Below are 21,347 nucleotides of genomic sequence, written 5' to 3'. Positions count from 1 at the left end.
CTAGTTGGTGGTCCCACTAGGAGATGAGAGGTGAAAACAGAATTTCTGAAAGCTCACAGGCCGGCCAGCCTGCTGTGCCCACCAGCAAACCAGGAGAAAGATTTTACAAGTCAGAGGAGTGCTGCAGTTTCTAGTGAATGCTTGAGAGAGTGAACGCAAATCACACACAACAAAGCAACACTCAAGGATAACTTCATGGTTTTCCACCGTCTCAACAACTCTGTGAGGGAGGAGTTGTTTTTGTTTTTGTTTTTGATTTTTTGAAATAGGCTCATGCCTTGTCGCTAACCTGGAATTCCTGAGCCTCTTGCCTCAGCTCCCCGAGGGCTGGCGTTCAGGCAGGTGGCACCACGCCTGGCATTATTCTCATTTTATGAATGAGAAGACTGAAATTCTGAAAGGTCATGTGAGCAGAAGTTACAGAGACAATGTTCTGCTCCCGCCAGGTCTAGTGCTGCTCCTTCTGGGTTAGAGCTGCTGGGCATTTAACTAACCTCAAACCTCTCTGGTAATGGCCCAACACCACTGGGGTTAGAGATGAATTAACCTGGTCAAATGGTATAACTGTGAGGGGGGAAATGGTATTTTAGTAGTATGGATCCTATGGATTCTTATGTGTACGTTAGTATATAGTGTACCTATCATCATATACCATAAATATACTGCATTTCTACTACAGCATTAAAATAAAACTCACTAAAAATGTCAAATGGTTGTTTACCAAACAGATGTTTAAGTTCCTGGGTCCTATGGTGTATTTTCAAATCCCTTTTAAAAACATTTGTCGTTGTTTTGGTTGGTTTTTTGTTTGTTTGTTTGTTTTGTTTGAGAGCAGGTTAGTCTGAACACATAGATATCTGCCTGCCTCTGATTCCATACTGGGCCTTAAAAATAGAGACAAGAATACACACACACACACACACACACACACACACACACACACACACACACACGGGGGGGGGGGAGAGACAGAGAAGAGAGAGACAGAGACAGAGAGTCAGAGAGAGATAGGGAGAGAGAGAAAGGGGATGTATTTGTGTGGACAGTGGCAACTTGTGGGAATCTGCCTCTCCACTCACCATGTGAGCTCTGGGGCTCAAACTCAGGCTGTCATCCTCTGTAGCAAGTATCTTTACCTGTTGAGCTGTCTTGTCAGCCCTTCCAGTCCTTTACAACCCATTATTCAGACCTTTGCTCTCATAGACAAGAAAATAAATCGTATTTCTAAAGCAATAGCTTTTCGTTTTTCAAGATAGAGATAACTGAGGCATAGATGAGATCTAATATGAAAGAAAAAAACACCCTTGCGGACAAACCCTAGCCAGGGCTGCACTGTGCCCTCAGGAGGCTGGATCGAGGACAAGGTATCCCAGACCATTAGTGCCTCCAGAATGGTGCACCTCAGATCTCTCATTATAATGCTAGCAGCTTGGTGGTGATCAGAAAAAAATGTTAGGATTTTTGATATTATGAAGGGACTGGCTTAGTTCAGAAGCCACCCAACATCAGAGTGGCTAAGAACACCAGCAGCTAAAAACCTAAGTTCTTTAAAATATTTATTATTTATTATTATTATTATTATTATTATTATTATTGTATGTGTTTTTCCTGAACATGCGTCTATACACCAGATGTATGCAGTACTCATAGAAGTCAGAAGAGGAAGGGCTGGAGAGATGGCTCAGTGGTTAAGAGCACTGACTGCTCTTCAAGAGGTCCTGAGTTCGAATCCCTGCAACCACAATCTGTTGCCCCTCTTCTGGGGTGTCTGAAGATAGCTACAGTATACTTATATAGAATAAATAAACTTAAAAAAAAGTGTTAGATACCCTGGGACCAGAGACAGTTCTGAGCTGTGGGTGCTGGAATTTAAACCCAGGTCCTCTGCAAAAGCAGCAAGAGCTCCTCTCTGCTGAGCCGTCTCCTCAGCTCCAATGATCCAAGTTCTTAAAGCCCTGACTTGAAGTGCTGCAGGCTGTAGGGTTTCATAGTGCATGCCTATAATTTCAAAGTAGAAGAGACAGGATTGCCAGTTCAAGGTCAGGCGAGATCTTGTCTCCAATCAAATAAACAGTTCCAGGTGACTTCTACAGAGACCCACCACTCCCTGGCCTACAAATACTGGGAATAGAACCCAAGGCTCTGTGATTTTCCACAAGCATCGCAGCATCTTGGATGAAGTGGGAGCAGGTAAATATGACCACATGGAGCCATTGCGTACATTCATGAAACATTCAAGAATACCATTTTTAAAGGACTATTTTTGGGCTCTAATACCTGGCCATCTATTTGCTTTGCCCTGTCTCCTCTTTCACACTGTGATTCTTCTCCTTTTGAACGTAAGTCTCTAAAGATCTGACACATGTCAAATAAGAGCTGCATAGGCAGTGAAGCCCTGCTGGGCATCAAGTGCGTCTCTGCCGAGCACTGCCTCCTGAGCTGGGCTTGGGTTTCTCTAAGACTCAAACCTTCTCTGCCAGGCTGATCTCTTAGATGCAGGGATTGAAGATGTGTGTACTTCGAGACACTCACTGTGGAGGGTTACCTGCTGCAAACCTTCTCTTTGTAACAGGAGCTTTATCTAATTAGCAAAATCTCCAAAGCTGATTCTCTGCGTGTGTGCGTGTGTGCGTGCATGCGTGTGTGTGTGTGTGTATCCCCATGTCCAGAAATTATTTCTCTCATATTTTTTTACCGACTTTTACAACTCCAAGCTTTGAAAAATAACCCTGAGATTACTTTACATGTTTAGGCTACATCTAGAATTTGAGATCAAAGAATTTGGAGTTTGGTTTGGTGGAATATTCCTGTGTTCCTAGGACTTGAGAGGCAGAAGCAGACGTATACTTATATAGAATAAATAAACTTAAAAAAAAGTGTTAGATACCCTGGGACCAGAGACAGTTCTGAGCTGTGGGTGCTGGAATTTAAACCCAGGTCCTCTGCAAAAGCAGAGTTCAAGATCTACACAGGGAGTTCCGGGCCATCCAGAGTACATAGTGAGACTTTGTCCAAGAGATGAAGGTGAGGGGCTGGACGATGTGTACATTCCAAAACTACCCTTTTCTCAGAACACAATGGTGCTTTGAGATCTGAATCTGGAGTAGGGGCACCTTGTAAACCCTGCACTTGGGAAGCAGAGTCAGGAAGATCAGTGGTCAAGGCCATCTTCAACTATGTGGCAAGGGATCAGCCTGGCTACCTGAGATCCTGTTTCAAATACATGAACAAAACAAACTACCTGGACTTCAAATATAAATCAGTCACAATAGATGGGTTTCTTTTGGCAGAGGAAAGTGGGCAAGTGTGTGTGTGTGTGTGTGTGTGTGTGTGTGTGTGTGTGTGTGTGCACGCGCGCGCGCGCGCATAGTGTAGTGTTATGATTTCTCTTTTATGTCTAGCATGGTGGTACTCCAGCGCTCCGGAAATGGAAGCGAGAGAATACAGAGCTCAAGGCTAGCCTGGACTCCATTTGTAAAGAGGGGAAGGAGGTGAGAGTGAGGGTGAGGGTGAGGATGAGGGTGAGGGTGAGGGTGAGGGTGAGAGAGAAAGCTTGAACTTTTTAATTCTAACTTTATTGAATTTGTGGATCCTGTTGCAAATGGCACACGTTTTGACATTGCAGTGGTGAGCTGTGCCCGTTACACTCTTGCCTCTTCTGGTTTGGGCAGTAGAGATTATAATTCATTCTGCCTTCCTGAATGTTCTATTAAGGCGCACAACCTTCATCCCCTTCCCTGGCAGCCTCTGCAGCGTCCATGGCTTCTAACACTTGTGAAGTAGAACCAAGAGCGCGGGATTCCCGCGCAGCGCCTGTTTGCAGGTGGTTTGGGATTTGGGGTCTTTTTTTTTTAACCCAGCACGCTCAGTGCTCTTCCATCTCCGTGGATGTTCCTGATTTAGTGCTTTAGCTGATCCTCTCTCTTGGCCTTTCCCTTTTCACCTTCATCTCCCTTGTTTGTTTTAACAGTGTTTCCAGCCCTATTTGACCCTTGACAAGGCTACATTGCCTCCACCCCCATCCCCCAGTTCTGTGCTCAGCAGCATAGGGTCCCGGGTTGTGGGGCTGTGTACCGGGTCATTACAGAACCCTGTTCCTCCAAGCTGAGAAAAGGAGTGTTGCCAGCGCCAGGGTGGGGCACTAGGTTATGAATGACCTCCAGCTTTTGGGTTTGCTTCTCCGCAGGGGACACCGTAGGCGGTTGTGCGATCCGGCCACTGCCCCCCGCCTCTTACGTCCGGCTGCGACGTGGGTTGCGGTCTCCGTGGGGGTGGCATCTCCTGTCCAGGAGGTTTGCGCCTGGTGGGGCTCCCCGGAGCCGCGAGGAACGGGAAGGCGAGACCAGGGAGGGGTGAGGCCCGTCAGGACAATCGCAGGCAGCGCAGGGGGCGCAAAGGGCAGCGGGCGGGTGGACGCGCGGCTGAGGAGCGCGCGGGACAGGGCTGGCTAGCCTTGGGGCCGCCCGCCTGAGGGGGAGGAGGCTGTGCCGCCCTTGCTGCAGGTTCGCTGTCGAGCGTGCAGGAGGCAGGGACATGGATAGGGTGCGGTCTGCGCGGGTCCCGAGCCCGGATCTCTTCCATTTCCCCTCTCACTCGACCCCGTGCTGCGCCGCAGACGGCAGCAGCTCCCGCTCTGCCCGAGCCGCCTGACCGCCGGGCCGGGGTGCTAACCGCGGGTCCCTCCAGTCCGCCGGCCCGGCCAGCCCAGCCCAGCCCGCCGGCCCGCAGCCCCGCCGCCCGCCGCCCCCCGCCGTCGCCGCGTTGCCAAAACAAACGGGCCGGCCTATTTATTGGCGGCCGGCGAGCCGGGCAGCTCAGAGTCGAGGCGCCGAGGGGGACAGCACGCCGCCACCAGCCAGGGCCCCGGGCCCCCGCCCCGCACCTGAGTCCCGCCGGCCTTGAGCCGCGTCGCGTTGCCCATGGCGCCCCCGCCTGGAGTCCCCAAGAGCCACCCAGACGCCTGAGTCCCCGAAGCTGTGCCAGCCACGCACCCACCCATCAGCCCACCAGGCGCCCTCGCCCGTCGCTCTCCCGGGCTACCCGGCCATGTCTCCCGCCTGGCTCCGGCCCCGACTGCGCTTCTGTCTGCTCCTGCTGCTGCTGCTTCTGGTGCCGGCGGCGCGGGGCTGCGGGCCGGGCCGGGTGGTGGGCAGCCGCCGGAGGCCGCCTCGTAAACTCGTGCCTCTTGCCTACAAGCAGTTCAGCCCCAACGTGCCGGAGAAGACCCTGGGCGCCAGCGGGCGCTACGAAGGCAAGATCGCGCGCAGCTCTGAGCGCTTCAAGGAGCTCACCCCCAACTACAATCCCGACATCATCTTCAAAGACGAGGAGAACACCGGTGCCGACCGCCTCATGACCCAGGTGAGCGCGATCGGTCCTCCCAGCGCGCCATCGAAACATCACCACCTGCCCGGCCCTATCCTCTCGCCTGGCACCTTTTCTCGACTGCCTGGCACGCCCCCTGGCACCTGCCCTTCTCGTGAATCCCGGGTGTCTTTCTGCCCAAGACGGGCTGGCCAAGGGATCCCGCGGGAGTGTTGGCATCCCGGATCCCGCCCGGTGTCTTTAAGAGGAGCTCTCTACTGCTGCCAAGCCTCACAGATCAGCAGGTTGGCGGGCCGCCCCTCTGCCCGCGAGTGCTGGCAGCTCAGGTCAGATCTGGCACTTGAAGGTACCTCGACCTGGCTGCCTCTTGTGCCTCCAGGGACCACGAAATCCTTCTCGGCCTAACGTTTCTCACAGCTCAGCCCCGGTCATTTTGAAGCCATTTGGCATCCCTGAGGCGAAGAATCTCAGGACAACAGGGACCCCGTGGCCTCCCTCGCTTTCCCCCTTGTGCCCTTGGTTAGCTGCGCTACCCTCCCCTGGAGCAGCGTCTTGGCTGGTTCTGGGCTTAAGGAATAGCAGGGAAAAGTTGTGGAGGCAGAGGTAGGAAAGGGAACCAGCCGAGGGAGCCCACGTGTCTGTCGCGAGGGCTGAGCGGCGCGGTTGCGGTTAAAGGGTGGGGTCCTGGTGCCTTCAGGCTCTGAGACCAAGCTTGGGGGATCCTTGAGCTTGGTGGCACGGACAAGAAGGATTGGAAATAGGAGTAGGGATGCCTAGGAAAGGCAGGGAGCAGAGCTGACACTAACTTATCTCTGCATGCAAAGGGCAGGACCCAACTCCAGCAGACATCAAGGTCGCACACTTCTTTCTCCGAAGCCTGGTGTGCCTTGGGAAAGATATACACCCCTTTCCGCTAGGGTCTATCCGCTCTTTCCCTGTTAGCCGGCTGCCTTTAGGGAGAGCAACTTAACCACGGCCTTCAGCATGCACCCTGGCGCCGGGGCCGGCCGGCCGATGTCGGGGCCGAAGGTTGGCCGGTGGCCGGGCCGGGCTGGGCGCCGAGGAATGCAGATAAGGATCCGGGCCACAGGCTGGGCAATCATTGACAGCGAGCGCCGAAAGAGGGGGTAAAGGGGAAGAGTCAAGCGGCAGCTGGCTAGTAAGGCAGACCGATGTATGTGAGGTCTAAGAACGGGACCACGGGGATCTAGAAGGAGCTAACAGAGCCGAGCTACACCCCCCGGGGGGCGGTGAGCACCCTCAAGCCAGGCTGCACAGTACGAAAGACGCCCAGGCCTTGGATTGTAGTCACTGTTGGCTCCTGAGATTAAGTCCAAGGGTCTGTAGGGTCTGAGCTCTGTGGGGGCAGAAGTAGGTTGATACTTGGCGGGACCTCGCACCTTACTTAGGTGTTAAAGACAGGTGGAGGGCCCCCTCCTCGTAGGCGGAAACTCCAACCCCTTTCCTCAGTCAAGTGCAGGTCCCTGGTCAGGGCTCCTGAATAGGCAGCCACCACTGATGAGCTCTCGTGTCCCCAGAGGGCAACTCTACACTCACTCTGTTCAAGGGAGATCTGAGGATTCAGAGCCAGTTTTTTAAAATCAGAGGCTCGCTTTCTTCTCGATTCTTTCCTAAATAGGGACACTGCATCCTGGTGGAGGTGTGAGAGCTCTCTGGTCCCTTGTGTGTGTGGGGGGGCGGGGGATCCCCCTTGTGTCCAAGTCAGATAGGAGGAGTACTGGCTCTCTGCCTCTCTGCTTGAGGGGTCTCCAGCTAAGCATGGGCAGATGTGGGTTCAAAAGAAAGTTCCAACTTTCATGATATTTCATGTCACTTGCTGGAGGGGTCTAAGTAGAACTGGAATTTTCCTCCAACACACCCCCAGACCCAAGCTGCTGTTGGGTCTGCACCTGCCGTGCTGGCAGGGCTCGGTATCTGGTGGCCTCAGCTCTAGGGCTGCGGTGACACCTACTGGGCACCTTTGGCCTTGCATGCCTAGCAGGCCAGCCCGCAGGCAGTGAACTGTTAAATCTTCCTCCCTCGCCGCAGATGACCCACCTTGATGCCTAGGTAAAGCCAGGCAACCCGATTCTGGAAAAGCATAGCTACATTTGTGGCGAGTCCGAAAGCCCAGCGAGTGAGAGGGAGCCAAGCGGATCTCCACAGACTGGAGAAGAGTCCCCTGAGAGTGCGTGACTCCATGCGTCCTCCAGATCCTTGGCGCCACTATGTGGCCTAGTTCCCTGGGGACTCCTGGCTGCTATGCTGGGAGAACACATTTAGAGTCCTCTATTCCTAAGAGGAAAAGGCAGAGGTTCTCCCAAGTTTTCCAAGTCCCTTGAGCTTTATGGGAGAGTCAGTCGAATCTTCTGTCACCTGCATCCGCACCCGGGTGGGCTCCTGTCCCTAACTCCGAGCTCGTTCCCCTCCACAGCGCTGCAAGGACCGTCTGAACTCACTGGCCATCTCTGTCATGAACCAGTGGCCGGGTGTGAAGCTGCGGGTGACGGAAGGCTGGGATGAAGACGGCCATCACTCAGAGGAATCTTTACACTATGAGGGCCGCGCGGTGGATATCACCACCTCAGACCGCGACCGAAATAAGTACGGACTACTGGCGCGCTTAGCAGTGGAGGCCGGCTTCGACTGGGTGTATTACGAGTCCAAGGCCCACGTTCATTGCTCTGTCAAGTCTGGTGAGCCGCTGCTGCCGGGGGGCTGGGCCCGGGGCCGGGGCCGCAGGGCATGGGCAGGCAGCTCAAGGCCCGCTAAGGCCAAGAAAGAGAAGATGGCCACCAGGGGATGGAGGCGGGGACCCGAGGGAAGAGGATTGCCGAGGCGGCGGCAGCGCTCCCTGCAGCTGCTTTGGACTGCTTGCTCCTCCCATGTCCGGTAGTGTCAAGGCAGGAGCCTAGAGAGATAGGGCCTATTCCACTGAGTGCTGACCTGGTAGTCCACAGCCCAGAGACTGCCACAGGAAGTGCACGACAGAACAAGTTGAAGAAATGGAGGAAGCCAGGTTGGCAGGCACAACTGTCCCCCAAACCAGGCCCATGCAGAACAAGGCATGATGGGGCTAGGGACCAGAGTGTATCTAGACAGCAGAGTGCCCGACCAGAAGCCCAGAGGTTCAGAGCCTACCACCCAAGTGCAGGTCAGGCCTCCCAGTGGGGCGCAGGCGTCCCCAGTCTCCTCCCCAGATCCCCAAAACTGGATATTTTGGAGGGAAATGGACTCAATAAAGTGGATTTTCCCAGATTGGCCGCCTTGTTGATCAAAACTGGCAGGCACTGGAGCCTTGCCCCTCATCCCCAGTCTCACCAGTGTCCCTGTCACGTACACTTAACCCACTCATGAACGCTTCACATGGTTCTTCTGTGGGTTCCACTCAGCTGCACACGCCCCTCTACATGGGGCTCTATAGTGGCACACTAGACCATTTTTGGTATTTTTGATTCACCGGGGTTCACGAGGGTGATCCTACTTCCCCCCACCCACAACCTGACATTCCAACTGTGTGTACGTAAAATCACACCCACTTCATCTATGAACACCGGTCCAGAGGTCAGCGCACCAACTGGCCTCTTCCGTTCATGACTCCTGACTCCAAACACTGACCTCCATCCCGTCATCCGATGCCACTGTGCCCAGCCAACACATGAACTGAAAGTGATGGGTTTTTGTCCTTACCACTGACCCACCCCTGAGCACCCACTCTGAAGATGTTTCAGGAATCTGTTTTCTCTGTGGGCTGGTGTTTCTCTAACTTCCATAGTCTCAATGGTCGGCTCTGTCACAGCACTTGGGTTGGCAGCCTAGGAGGGCCATTTCATGGAGGTATTTGATCAAATGGTAGAACAAACTATCTAGACCCCAGCAAAGCCAAGCCAGCTCCCCCCTCCCCCATTTCCACAACTTTGCAGCTTTCTTGGGTTCAGGTCACAAGTAACCAGTGACTCTGCTGACCTCCAGCCTCTGGGATTCATGGCAGAATGTAGTGGGGACATCATCTGGTGTTCCAGCCCCTGTGTTTTCCTCTCATTGGCTAGGGTTTGGGCTAGGGAGAAGGGCAGAGAATCAAACTATGGGTTGGTGGTGGGTTATCAGAGGCCAGGGTATAACGATGGGGGAGGGTTATCTGAAAACAAGAGAAACTTTCTTGGGCTAGGGTGCTGGGGGAGGGACACCGTGCCCGAGAATGTGAGCATCCAGCAGTTAACACCTTATGTCCCTTCTACCTACAGAGCACTCGGCTGCTGCCAAGACAGGTGGCTGCTTTCCTGCCGGAGCCCAGGTCCACCTAGAAACTGGGGAGCGTGTGGCCCTGTCAGCTGTGAAGCCAGGAGACCGGGTCCTGGCCATGGGGGAAGATGGCAACCCCACCTTCAGCGATGTGCTCATTTTCCTGGACCGTGAGCCAAACAGGCTGAGAGCTTTCCAGGTCATCGAGACTCAGGATCCTCCACGTCGGCTGGCACTCACGCCTGCCCACCTGCTCTTCATTGCGGACAATCATACAGAACCAGCAGCCCGCTTCCGGGCCACGTTTGCCAGCCACGTGCAGCCAGGCCAATATGTGCTGGTAGCAGGGGTCCCAGGCCTCCAGCCTGCTCGGGTGGCAGCCATCTCCACCCACGTGGCCCTTGGGTCCTATGCTCCTCTCACGAGGCACGGGACACTCGTGGTGGAGGATGTGGTAGCCTCCTGCTTCGCAGCTGTGTCTGACCACCATCTGGCTCAGTTGGCCTTCTGGCCCCTGCGACTGTTTCCCAGCTTGCCATGGGGCAGCTGGACCCCAAGTGAAGGTGTTCACTGGTACCCTCAGCTGCTCTACCGCCTGGGGCGTCTCTTGCTAGAAGAGAGCACCTTCCATCCACTGGGCATGTCTGGGGCAGGAAGCTGAAGGCACTCTAACCACTGCCCTCCTGGAACTGCTATGCTGGATCCAAAGACCTCCTCACCAGGAAGGTTCTGGCCCTGGAAGGCGCCTGGCCCGAGGATGCCTCCGTCCTCTGCTCCAGAGTGGAGACATCTTTGAGACTTGACCAGGTAGTGCTGGACCCCGCCCCCTCGTCTTGGTGTAGAGGTAGAGCTATGAACTGAGCTGACAAGGGTGTGGTAGGCTCTCTTTCCCTAGAGACCTTAAGACCCAGCTAGCTCTGACTGCGATTCACACACCCCACCTACCTGCACAGGAAGGACCCATTCCGTCTGCCTTCGGACTGCTTACTCTAGTGTTTCTCGGGACCTGGGTTTGTGACTTTACTGTTGGCAACTGACCACAGTATGAAGAGAGGCTGCCCGCAGGTGGGCTCACACCTCAGTTGATGCTGCTAGATTCCCTAGGAGCCAGCAGGGAGCTGGCTGGATTCATTGCCTCCCAGAACTGAAAGACCGTCAGCCTGGACATCCTGAAACATGACCTTCCCTGCAGGCCACACTCCTCCAGACTCCTGAGTCTTTGCGGTCAATGGGCAGATTCTCTGATCCAGGAAATGTGACCCTACCACCTGGGACTGGGGAAGGAGCCTGGATGTCCTTGCCACCCCTGCCCAGGCTAAGCTCCTTTTTCTGCTGATCCACACTTCCACCCCCTCCTCCAGTCTGTCTCCTTCACCTTATTTATTTGCATGGAGGGGGGAACCCATGGGAGAATTTTGGGAATGTTTTGGTCTTTCTTTTGTAATAAAAATTATTTAAGTTGTTAGAGCCATGGAATCCACCCTGCTGAGCAGGACCAATGTATAGGTTACTTCAGCCATGAGGCAAATGTCCCTACAGGTCCTTTCTCACCTGGCAGAAGAGAATGGGGTGGGCCTATCACACGATTCTCTCTCAGCATGGCTATGCCAGCGATAAGGCAGAGGTAACTGATCCATTGTCACGTCACATACCCAGAACCATGGTGCTGTGCCCTAGTGAGTGCTGGCTCTCCTGTTTCACCCAAGCCTTGTCGGGGCCTAGGTTCTAGACTCTCTTCTGTTGGTAATGAACTGAAGTATGAGGAAGGAGAGTGTCTATGGAATTCATGTTTCTTGGCGGCCCATTCTGCGTTCTTGGGTATGTCAGAGGTCTATTAACTAGCATCTGTCAGCCATCAGAATTCCCTGGCCATTTAAAGGTGTCCCTCACTTCAAGGCTTCTGTCTTCATAGCTCTAAAGTGAGGCCCAGGAATTAATTTTTATAAATATCCCAAACATAGCGAATAGCCTGCGAACGGGTTGGCTTTTAGCCACCAGAAAAAAAATCAAACAAACAAAAAACCCAAAACTTGAGAAAAACAAAAGAAATGGTTTATCTTGTCTCATGGTCTTTGAAGTTCCATTCTGTATCCTGACAGTCCCCTCATGACATCTGGGAAACAGAGACAGAGAGGGTAGAGGGTCTGGGGTCAAGACCTTCAGAAGCATGCCTCCAGCATACTTCCTACACTTGGGTCCCACCTTCTCACAGCCCATTCAATTATAAACTCATCATTGAATATTAGTGCCACTATCTGAGACCAAGCTTTCATAAGGTGGGGGCCATTTCCTATCAAAACCACACCAGTGCTGCTGCGTCTAGAGAAGACTCAGTTTGTTGCCAAGACAGAGTAGCGATCTTCATTTTCAGTCCCTCCAGCCTAAAGCAGATTTCCCTGCATAAGTCAGATCAACTAAACAATAGGCCGTGCTGTCCAGCGAAAAGCAGGGAGATCAGAAAAACCATGCAAACCAATGTTCTTGAACCAGACAAGGTGTCACATACCTATAGTCCCAGTGAGGCTGAGGCAAAAGGATCATGAATTGGAGGTCAGTCTGGGCTATGTCGTGAGACCCTGTTTCAAGACAAAAACATAAGCATCTTTGGCTGGGAATGGTAGCACATAGCCATAATTCTAGCACTCAGAAGGCAAAGGCAGGAGGGTCGTTGCAAGTTCTAGGCCAGGCAGGGCTACATAGCAAGAACATGCCATGAAGTGAACAAGCAAGCAAACCAAGAAGTAATCATTGCTCGGGGGGTCCGTGACATATGTCCCACAGGTTGTCATCTCACAAGGACCACTGCTAAGCACTTTACACGTTACACATGCAGCCTTTTTTAATGCTTATAACAATACCACGTGCCATTTTCAAAAAATGATAGCACACTGGGGACGAAACAGCAAGGAGTTTGTATCCTTCTCTGGCCCACCATTGACATGGGCTTTCTTTTCCTGGGTCGAACTTGTGATCTAGCATGGTTGGAAGTTTGTTATGTTGGCACGTCTAGAATGGACCCATCTCTCTCCGGCAGATTTGTGCTCACCAGGCTAAAATGCCCAAAGCTCTTCTCTAATGAGAAGTATGAAGTGATGCCAGTGATGGTCCTTGTCCGTCATCTTTCTCATTCTTTCCCGGTAGACTTTCTATCTGGTAGATCAGGTTATCTTGACAGTTGGAGAATATGTCCTCCAGGTCATGGAGGACAGAGGGAGATGGAGAGGGGGAAGAGAAAGGAGGAGTGGGACATAGATCAGAGAGGAGAGAAAACAAAACAAAAATTAATAATTATGATAATGGTGACCACCATCTTCATCACCAAGATAGCAGGAGTCAGGGGAAACTGCCTGTGGTCTACGAAAGGGCCCAGAGGGTTTAAAGCAGGACTGGGCTCATGTGCTGAGTTTCTAAAAGATTCCCTGGCTTCTATATGGAAGAGACATTAGCAGGAACAGGCAGCATGGTAGGAGGGGTCCATTAGCTGGAGGAAGAGTAGGTAACCTGAACTGGGGAACTGGCCATAGGGTTACAAAAAAAGAAGCGATAGATTGAAGATATTCAAATGACAACACTAAAGACTGAAGGCAAGATAGGAGGAATCTCAGGAAAGGACCAAGTAACACGGGGCTTTTAATTGTGGATTTCACCTCTCCTACCCACAAGTGCCATTTGGACTCAGTGGCTGCCTGGGAGAGTCTTCAGATAAAGACGTTCTACCTCCTTGTTTCTGAAAACTAGTTCTCCCGTGTACACGAGACCTCCCAGCCCAGGCTTCTGCTCTCTCTGCCCGTACCCCTCTCCCCACACCCACTCTGCCTGTATCCCCCCATCTTACTTTATTTAGTGCCACCATGAGAGATGACTACAGGTAGAGTAGTTAGCGAAGAAAAGTCATTTCCTCCTCACAGTTCCTGAGGTTGGGTGTCCACTCTCAAGGTGCTGGCATCTGGGGAGGGCTTCTGTACTGTGCCAGCCAGTGGCAGAATGCCAGATGGCAAGAGGGCTGAAAGAAGAAGTCAGACGCGTTCTATCACTGGGGCCTCGCGTGCAGTGACTAACCTATCACCAGGATGTAGGCATTTATGCATGCGAGGAGCGGAGTCCTCCTGATGTAATTACAGGTATCTCACACTCTTGGCAATGATACATTGAGGATTATTTTTATAACACACAGATTTTTAAATTGAACCATTGCACCCCCATACCTTGAAAATGGATGGAGAAGAAACTCAAGTTATACCTCTGTCCACATGTCCTGGGAGTGAGGGAGAGAGACCTGGGCATAGTGAGATCTGGAGGGTTGGGGTTCAGGAAACAAAATTAGAGAACTTCCTAGTTGTGGGGTTTCTGGGGCTGCCTGGGAAGACTGCCCTCAGTGGGAGACCCAGTGCAATTAGATTCTTGTCTGTACTGGGGCCTCTCTAAATGTAGCTACCCCAAGCCATTCCTGCAGCTTTCTCTCTTGGTTCAAGATCGGTCTGGGCATGGCTCATTGGAAGCCGTGTGGGCTTTGCTCCTCTCCTCTTGCATGCATTGAGGGCTTTTGACAGTGGGTGGACCCTGTTTTTATTAGAGCTGAACCTAGGCAATGGCCCTTTAGGTGGTGGTCTAGCACCTGGGAAACAGAAGTAGGCACCTTCCATTATAAAGAAATAAGGCTGGGTCTTTATGGTCCTGTATTACTTGGGCAAAGGGAGGTGGTGGATTATCAGGAGCTAATGTGGAAGGGAGGTTCAGGGCACCGCCGGGGGTAGAAGGACATAATGACTGGAGCCTCTGACAGGTGTCAGAGGGAGACTAGGATGTGGGGTGGGAACTAGGAACTGTGGCAGTGGCAGGGCAAACAGCCTATGTGACCTGCCCAATACAACTGTCCACGGAGGACAGATTCTAGTAATGGAGGCTGTTGGTGGGAGCACACGTCCTGTTTTTCACTCCAGAGGGTTCCTCTGTGCAGATAAAGCTCCCACCACCCCGTGCCCTGTGCCCTCTGGCCTCTGGATGGCTGCACCTGCTGAGGCTCAGCGCCACATCCCACACCCCAGTCAGCTTCTCAAAGCCTCTTTGTTTCTTAGGCTGAACCTGGCCAGCCCTGATCTGATAAGGCTTCTATGGGTAGATAGCAGCCCAGCCCTGTGTGTTCCACCGCCCTTAGCCACACCCACTGCCTTGCACGCACGCATGCATCTCCCCGAGATGGGCAGAGACACGGGGGCCTTCCTATTCTAGTCAGGGTATGTTTGTCTCTGGTGTAATCCTACCCACAGCCCCCTTAAAAACTCTGTCATCCCAGGGAGAGACAAAATAGGTGAATGAATATGACCATTTCGAAGATGAACAACTTCCCAGGGAGGAAGTACCTCGTGTGTGCTCGTGTCTTCCAGTCGGGAACTCTTCCTATAGATCAGGTGTGCTAGACGCACTATTCACATCAGCTTCAAGTCCTAAACACAAGTGAGGAAAGCATTACTTCCTCGTTTGCATACGAAGAGACTAAGGCCTGGAGAAGTGAAGTTGATTTCCTAAATACAGTTGCAGAGCCTAGATCAGAACTGGCGAGTCCATCTCAGGGGTACAAGAAGACGATGCTCCTACCCACGAACTCAAGGACCAGGAGTCCTTTAGTTAACTGTTAGAAAAAGATGGCCCTTGGGAAGGAACATCCTAAATGCTGTGGGCTTAGGTATGGGGTGCTTAAAATATACCCATAAGTTTTCTGCTATTCTGCATCCTCAGGAAATGCCGGCTCTGGTCTGAAGCTAAGTAACAGCTAACAAGGAAGCTGTATGGCTTCTGTGTGGTTCCACCTGGATTGGGTGCTCTGGTCCATGGTCTAACAGAGCCCCTGACCAGCAGGCCACATCAACTGTCAGCATGGGAGTGTGCCCTCTGCACATCATTCTAATGTGATTCTGGGTATCGGACTCATTGTCAGGCTTGCACAGCAAGCATTTTACCCGCTGAACCATCTTGCTCCCAGTTTTAATCTCTTAATCTTAAAAGGAGCAAACAGTGGTCAGGATTAAGATCTAATAAGTAGATAAAGTAGCAAGTTTATACTGGAAAATTTTGGCAGACAAACTTTAGCAAAGAGAGTAAGGTTAATAGCACCAATAATGAAAACTGGTATGATAAAAAAATTCTAATGAAGACAGAACCTTGTGCATAAACCAGAAGTGAGCTCTTTTGCCATCTTGGTCCAGGAGGTCTTTCACATCCAAGAGAAGACCACTGTCATGTTTAGATATCTTTATTTTAGGAAGGTTTTGATCAGAAATGGTTTGTCTTGTTTGTTGTTGTTAAATCTTATTTTTTAAAAATTGATATGTATGGATGTATATGAATGAGTGGACTGCATATATAGAGGCCAGAAGACAGTGTCCGATCCCCTGGGGCTGAAGGCATAGATAAGTATAAACCACCAGGTAGGCTCTGGGGATCAAACTCAAATCCTTTGGAAGAGCAGCCAGCACTCTTATCCACCAAGCCCTCTTTTTGGAAGTCTTGTATCTCATGCTTCATGAGTTTGAAACTCAGTTTTCTCTGTTGGTAGACGTCTTAGTTTCTTTCCCTATTGCTATGATAAAAACACCCTACCAAAAATAGTGTAATGGTAAAAGTGTACAGTTCAAGGGAACAGTCTAGCATGGTGACCAGCATGGTGAGTCAAAATGGGAGAAGTTTGAAGCAGATAGCAACGAATGTCTGTCTAAGGAATGTTGCCACCCACAGTGGGCAGATCTGCTTCACCTAGATATTCCCACCTCTGCTTCATCTAGATATTCCTTCACAGGTGTGCCTTGTCTCCTAAGTGAGGCTAGATCCTGACAAGCTGACAGTTAATGCTAGTCATCACAACTGATGAGGAGACTGGGGAGGGTCTTAAAAAGGCGAAGGCTCTTAGAGTAAGTGGCGGGGTTGAGTTCACATTTACTTTGATGACCCCAGGCTCTTTCCTAAGCACCCCCACTCTCCTGCCCTACCTTCTTTCGGTTCATTTTGTACTCTGGACACTTGGGGAAGAGATGCTAGAAAGCTGGGAGAGAGGAAGGGGGGATGGCCAGGACCTTGGAGCTGTCCGTGGTGCTGGTGCCTCAAGTAAGCAGGGAACTGGAGAGCCAGGAGAAGACCACGTGGGCAGAAAGAGACGGACAGTTAAATGCCACAGGCCCTCTGCCAATGAGGAAGATCAATAAGTGGAGACCTCAGACTCGAAGGACGTCATGTTGAAACAAAGACCTGGGCATACAGTTGCTAATAAGGTAAGACTTTGTCCTCAACCCTGAGTTGAAACTAGTATAGCATCACTTTACTAGCCATTGACCCATCCCCAAAGCCCCACACACTGTCAAGTATGGTTTCTCAATTTTATCCCTACATACCCAGGCTCTATCCCATGGCGAAGAACTAAAGAGTCGAGACCTGGCAAAATGTGGGCTCTAGGACACTGCTCTGGCCCAAGGTCTGAGACATCCAGTGCCCGTACTTTACTGCTTAAGTTTTTTTTTAAATACAACTCCCATTTGTTCCAATTTTACAGATGAGTAAAGTGAGGTTTTACAATGTGTCTCACATTGTCCAGTTATTGAAAGATGTAACCACATGCCTTTAATCCCAGCACTCAGAAGGCAGAGCCAGGCAGATCTCTGAGTTCAAAGCCAGCCTGATCTACAGAGCAACTTCCAGGACAGCCAGGACCACACAGAGAGAAACCCTGTTTCAAAAACAAAAACAAGAGGGCTGGAGAGATGGCTCAGAGGTTAGAGCACTGACTGATCTTCCAGAGGTCCTGAGTTCAATTCTCAGCAACCACATGGTGGCTCACAACCATCTGTAATGGGATGTGATGCCCTCTCCTGGTGTGTCTGAAGACAGCTACAGTGTACTCATATACATAAATAAACTTTTTAAAATGTTGAAAAAAAACAAAAACAAAAAAACCATCCATCCATCCATCCAACCAATCAAACAAACAAACAAAGACCAAAGAGAAGGTTGGAACTAGGACTTGAACTTGAATTCTCTAAGAAGACAAAATATCATGTGTTTTTTCCCCCTCTATTTCCTTACTCTTGGCCCATATGAATATCTACTCTGTGGTAGTTTAAGGAGTAGGTGGAGGGAGAACATTATCTATGAGGGGGTGTGGTTCGTATAGGAAAGGTAGAAACCCACAAGTTGGTCCTTTGAATTCTCCTGTCATCTGATAGCTGAAATAGTTAATCTCCATTGTCCGCCCGACTGATTCCTTCAAGAGCCATGCATACGAGGGTGTTTACAGAGAGATTTACTAGTAGGGAAGGTTCACTGTGAATGTGGGTGGCACCATTCCATGGTCAGGAGGCCCCGGGCAGAATAAAAGGAAAGAAAGAAGGAACACAGAAGAGAGCCAGATGCCTTTTCCTTGTTTCCTGATCTTTCAAGATGTGAGGAGGCCCAGACACAAGCCCCCACTGCTGTGAACTCTGCCATGCCTTCTCCACCATCCTGGACTAGAGTCTCTCAGGTCTTGAGCCCAAACAAATTCTTCTTCCTTTAAATTGCTTCTAATGAGTGTTTTGTCATATCGATGGGAAATGTATCAAATGCCCTTCAGTTTGGAGGGGCAGTCCTTTCATCTGCAAGTGATGGGTGGTCTTGTTGTCTGGTCAGCAGAGCATCCCTGGCACTTAGGCACACCGTGTTTGGCTTTCCTCACCTCAGCACAGGAAGAGCAGCCTCCATCTTCGGAGAAACAGAGGGGGTTATGGAGAGGAGAAGATGCTCCCTTTTAGGTGCACTGCAGAGGCTGAGGCTGGCAGAAAGAGAAGAGCACAGAAAACTGCATGGCTTATGTACAGAGATCAGAGGGAGGGCTGCAGAGATTGCTCAGTGGTTAGAGCACTGACTGCTATTCCAGAGGTCCTGAGTTCAATTCCCAGCAACCACATGGTGGCTCACAACCATCTGTAATGGGACCTGATGCCCTCCTCAGGTATGTCTGAAGACAGCGACAGTGTACTTATTTATAATAAAGAAATACGTCTTTTAAAAAAAAAGAAATCAGGGGCTGGGGATTTAGCTCAGTGGTAGAGCGCTTACCTAGGAAGCGCAAGGCCCTGGGTTCGGTCCCCAGCTCCGAAAAAAAGAACCAAAAAAAAAAAAAAAAGAAATCAGAGGGAGATAGTGTTTGATCATCCCTTTTCATATGCTTAATCAATGAAATACTCACTGTACTTTGGAAATTAGCCAATAAAGCTTTTGTGTTGAAGGCCTATAACCTAGAGACTGAAGCAGGGGATTTCAAGTACGAAGCCAGCCTGGTCTACCAGATGAGGACCTGTATCAACAGACAAACAAGAGAGAAAAAATCCACAACAAATAGATAAGGAAATCAAGGGGCAGAGAGAGATCGTGACCTTTTCAAAGCCTCACAGCCAGAAATTAACAAAGGTTAACCCCAGGCCTGTCTGATTTTCCAGTCTGGAATCTTCTCTATTCCAGGGGGAGCTGGTGAGAAGACACTTGGGAAGGAAGCAAGGATATTTTGTATGCAATGAAGCCCAGATTGATAACTGTGTTTTGTCCCCCAGCCCCAAGCTTCAGACAGGCTCTCAGGTCTCCCATCTATCCTTACTTTTTTTCCCAATACTTTGTTTGGTCCTTATCACTTTCCTGATAATTCCCTTTCATTCACAGCCTTAAAGCAAATGGCCCCTGTGTCTGTGGGTCTAAAGAGGACATGGCCACTCAGATCCGATGCCTAGCATCTTCTAAGCTGCTAAGCTATCTAAGCTACTGAGAAGGGGGCTTCCAAGGCCAGCCCAGCTTCTGCTTCCTCACACCCAGCACCCAACCATGCCTCTCCGGGTATTCACCTTTCTGAGCAAAGTCCAGTATGTGGGGGCCTCTCCTTGGGAGTCCCCACATCAATTGAAGTCACTCCTCAGAGCTGCCAGTTAAAATTTCACAGAAGCACAGGCCACAGGGCTTGGTAACAAAAGAAACTGTCCTTCCATTGTCCTAGCCCAGAATTCACCAACGTATAAGAAGAACTTCCTCGTGGGGAGGAGACCGAGGAACACGTGACTCAAAACATCTGGTTTCTTTCTTTCTTTCATTTTTTTAAAGAATTGCTTATTTCAAGTATATATTTCAACCATGTGGTTGCTGGGGATTGAACTCAGGACCTCTGGAAGAGCAGTTGGTACTCTTAACCTCTGAGCCATCTCTCCAGCCCCAAAAGTCTGATTTCTTTATCATCAGTTTTTTCTTATTGGGATCCCTGAGGTTTTCTCCCAATCCTGCTTCAAGAGTCAGTGTTCTCAATCTTTTCTGGCACAAATATGAAAAGGAAATTTCATGTATTCTTTTCTATTGATTTTACTATTCATTACTCCACTATGTTCATTATCACTCACTCACTTATGATCGTTTTTACCACCACTGTTTTGTCCACAAGGCCCAGCTGAGTCAGGCTGATTAAAAAAGAACTTGAAGAAAAACAAAAATGGAGAAATCATTATAGGAACTCCAAACAGCAGAAACATCCTCACGTTCAAAGTACAGCCTTCAGATTCTGAGAAACCAGCGAGACACGCACTGAATTCCACATTCCTTAATCCCAAGAGAATTCCAGGCTTAATCGGCCTGGCATGACTTAACTGACCTCCTGGCCCTCTCTTGCAGCAGTCCTGCCCTCCCCTGGTCATGTGATCCCTCAAGCCAACTCAGGTCACATTGTCACTTCAGTTCCTCGCCCACCTCCATAAGTGAACCCCCAATCCTCCAAACTGCTAGTTTATCCTCTGGGTTTGCCCCCAGCTCTCTAAACTTTCCCTCTATAACCATACCACACCCCTTTCATTCTGAGAAGAAGTGGGTTCACTGTTCAGGCAGTAAAACTCTTTAATTGCCAGAGAATGAACTTTGAGATTCTTGTCTTTGTCTCCATCGTCTGCACCCCATGATACCTTTCCCACGGCACGCACACCAATGCACAGACAAAAAGAATTTCTTCATACATTAACTTTTGTCTCTCTTCAAACAAGTTAAGTTACCTTTGGACCAAAAGACACCTGGAAGAAAATGTGAAAGACATTTTCTTTCGGGCAGCAGAAGGAACACATTTAATAAATCCTATGAAATAAGAAATAACCAGAGGCTGGTTTTCAATGAACCCCTGTGATCAAGGGGAACAAAGCTCTGATATAGATCAATGTCTAATCAAGAGATTAGGAATGACTCCCATTCAGGTAATCTATGAATATTGAGCCCAACAGTAATCTATGAATAAGGTTGTCAACTAAAGTAATAACTGCCAAGACATCATGAAAATTGAGGGAATCGTGTGTTTACCTTGCCTGGAATGGAAGACCACAGTTGATACTACAGCAGGGAGAGTCTTGGACTCAAGACTTAACATTAGGGAGATTAAATTTGAGCAGGTGTTGACTGGGTGTGTAGCTTAGTGATGCTCAAAGCTTTAATAATTCTTAGCACAAAAGGAAAAAGAATATAAAGAAAGAAAAAGAAAAAAGAAGAAAAAGAAAAGGGAAGAAGAAAAAAGAGAGAAAATAAAGGAAAAGAAATGAGATGAAAAAGAAAAACAAAACAAAAGAAAGAAACGGACTCATTCGCTTTCTCTGAACCTTGGCTCTTTAGGGTTGCCGTCGTTGCCATGGGATACCAAGAGACGCTGTGTCCCGCGCGTCCCGTATCTATGGAGACGTCAGCATGGCGTTTGCATAAGTTCTGAACGTTGGAGCCCAGCGAGAGGAACAAGTGTCAAGGAAGGTATC

General features: G+C 50.2%; 2 protein-coding genes and 1 long non-coding RNA gene across 14 annotated transcripts in view; 2 read left to right on the top strand and 1 right to left on the bottom strand.

The window, feature by feature from the left end:
• The first annotated feature begins 4,816 nt into the window (after nt 1–4,816).
• Nucleotides 4,817–11,034, top strand: Ihh (Indian hedgehog signaling molecule). Its single transcript, NM_053384.1, has 3 exons — nt 4,817–5,361; nt 7,760–8,021; nt 9,570–11,034. Exons 1-3 carry the CDS (start codon nt 5,047–5,049, stop codon nt 10,226–10,228), a joined length of 1,236 nt encoding a protein of 411 aa, NP_445836.1. The 5' UTR covers nt 4,817–5,046; the 3' UTR covers nt 10,229–11,034.
• Nucleotides 11,035–12,380: 1,346 nt separating this feature from the next.
• On the bottom strand, nt 12,381–21,236 carry LOC102549980 (uncharacterized). 5 transcript variants are annotated; one of them, XR_005489210.2, is made up of 6 exons: nt 20,905–21,236; nt 19,972–20,039; nt 18,266–18,361; nt 14,928–15,011; nt 13,403–13,570; nt 12,381–12,756 (listed from the first exon to the last, which is right to left on the bottom strand). It is a non-coding gene; the product is annotated as an uncharacterized LOC102549980 (long non-coding RNA). The 5 variants fall into 5 exon arrangements; XR_005489212.2 differs by lacking the exon at nt 18,266–18,361 and having other exon boundaries at nt 20,905–21,217; XR_005489211.2 differs by lacking the exon at nt 19,972–20,039 and having other exon boundaries at nt 20,905–21,217.
• Nucleotides 21,208–21,347, top strand: part of Cfap65 (cilia and flagella associated protein 65) — a 34,931-nt gene continuing 34,791 nt past the window's right edge. For 3 of the 8 annotated variants that reach the window (XM_063267907.1, XM_063267908.1, XM_039084646.2), the window contains exon 1: nt 21,220–21,342. The gene's annotated coding sequence lies outside the window, so the exon portion shown is untranslated. Of the gene's footprint in view, nt 21,343–21,347 lie in introns of all 8 variants that reach the window. The other 5 variants (XM_039084651.2, XM_039084645.2, XM_039084650.2 and 2 more) reach the window with 4 other exon arrangements.

The sequence above is a fragment of the Rattus norvegicus genome, chromosome 9 (assembly GCF_036323735.1).
Source record: "Rattus norvegicus strain BN/NHsdMcwi chromosome 9, GRCr8, whole genome shotgun sequence".
NCBI classification, from domain to species: Eukaryota; Metazoa; Chordata; class Mammalia; order Rodentia; family Muridae; genus Rattus; species Rattus norvegicus.
The sequence above is the reverse complement of the archived record's forward strand: the minus strand, read 5'-3'. Positions and strand labels throughout refer to the sequence as shown.

Coding starts and splice junctions, on each gene's coding strand:
- Ihh (NM_053384.1), top strand. CDS start 5,047: ATGTCTCCCGCCTGGCTCCGGCCCCGACTGCGCTTCTGTCTGCTCCTG. Junction 5,362..7,759: donor CCGACCGCCTCATGACCCAG/GTGAGCGCGATC, acceptor TCCCCTCCACAG/CGCTGCAAGGACCGTCTGAA. Junction 8,022..9,569: donor TCATTGCTCTGTCAAGTCTG/GTGAGCCGCTGC, acceptor TTCTACCTACAG/AGCACTCGGCTGCTGCCAAG.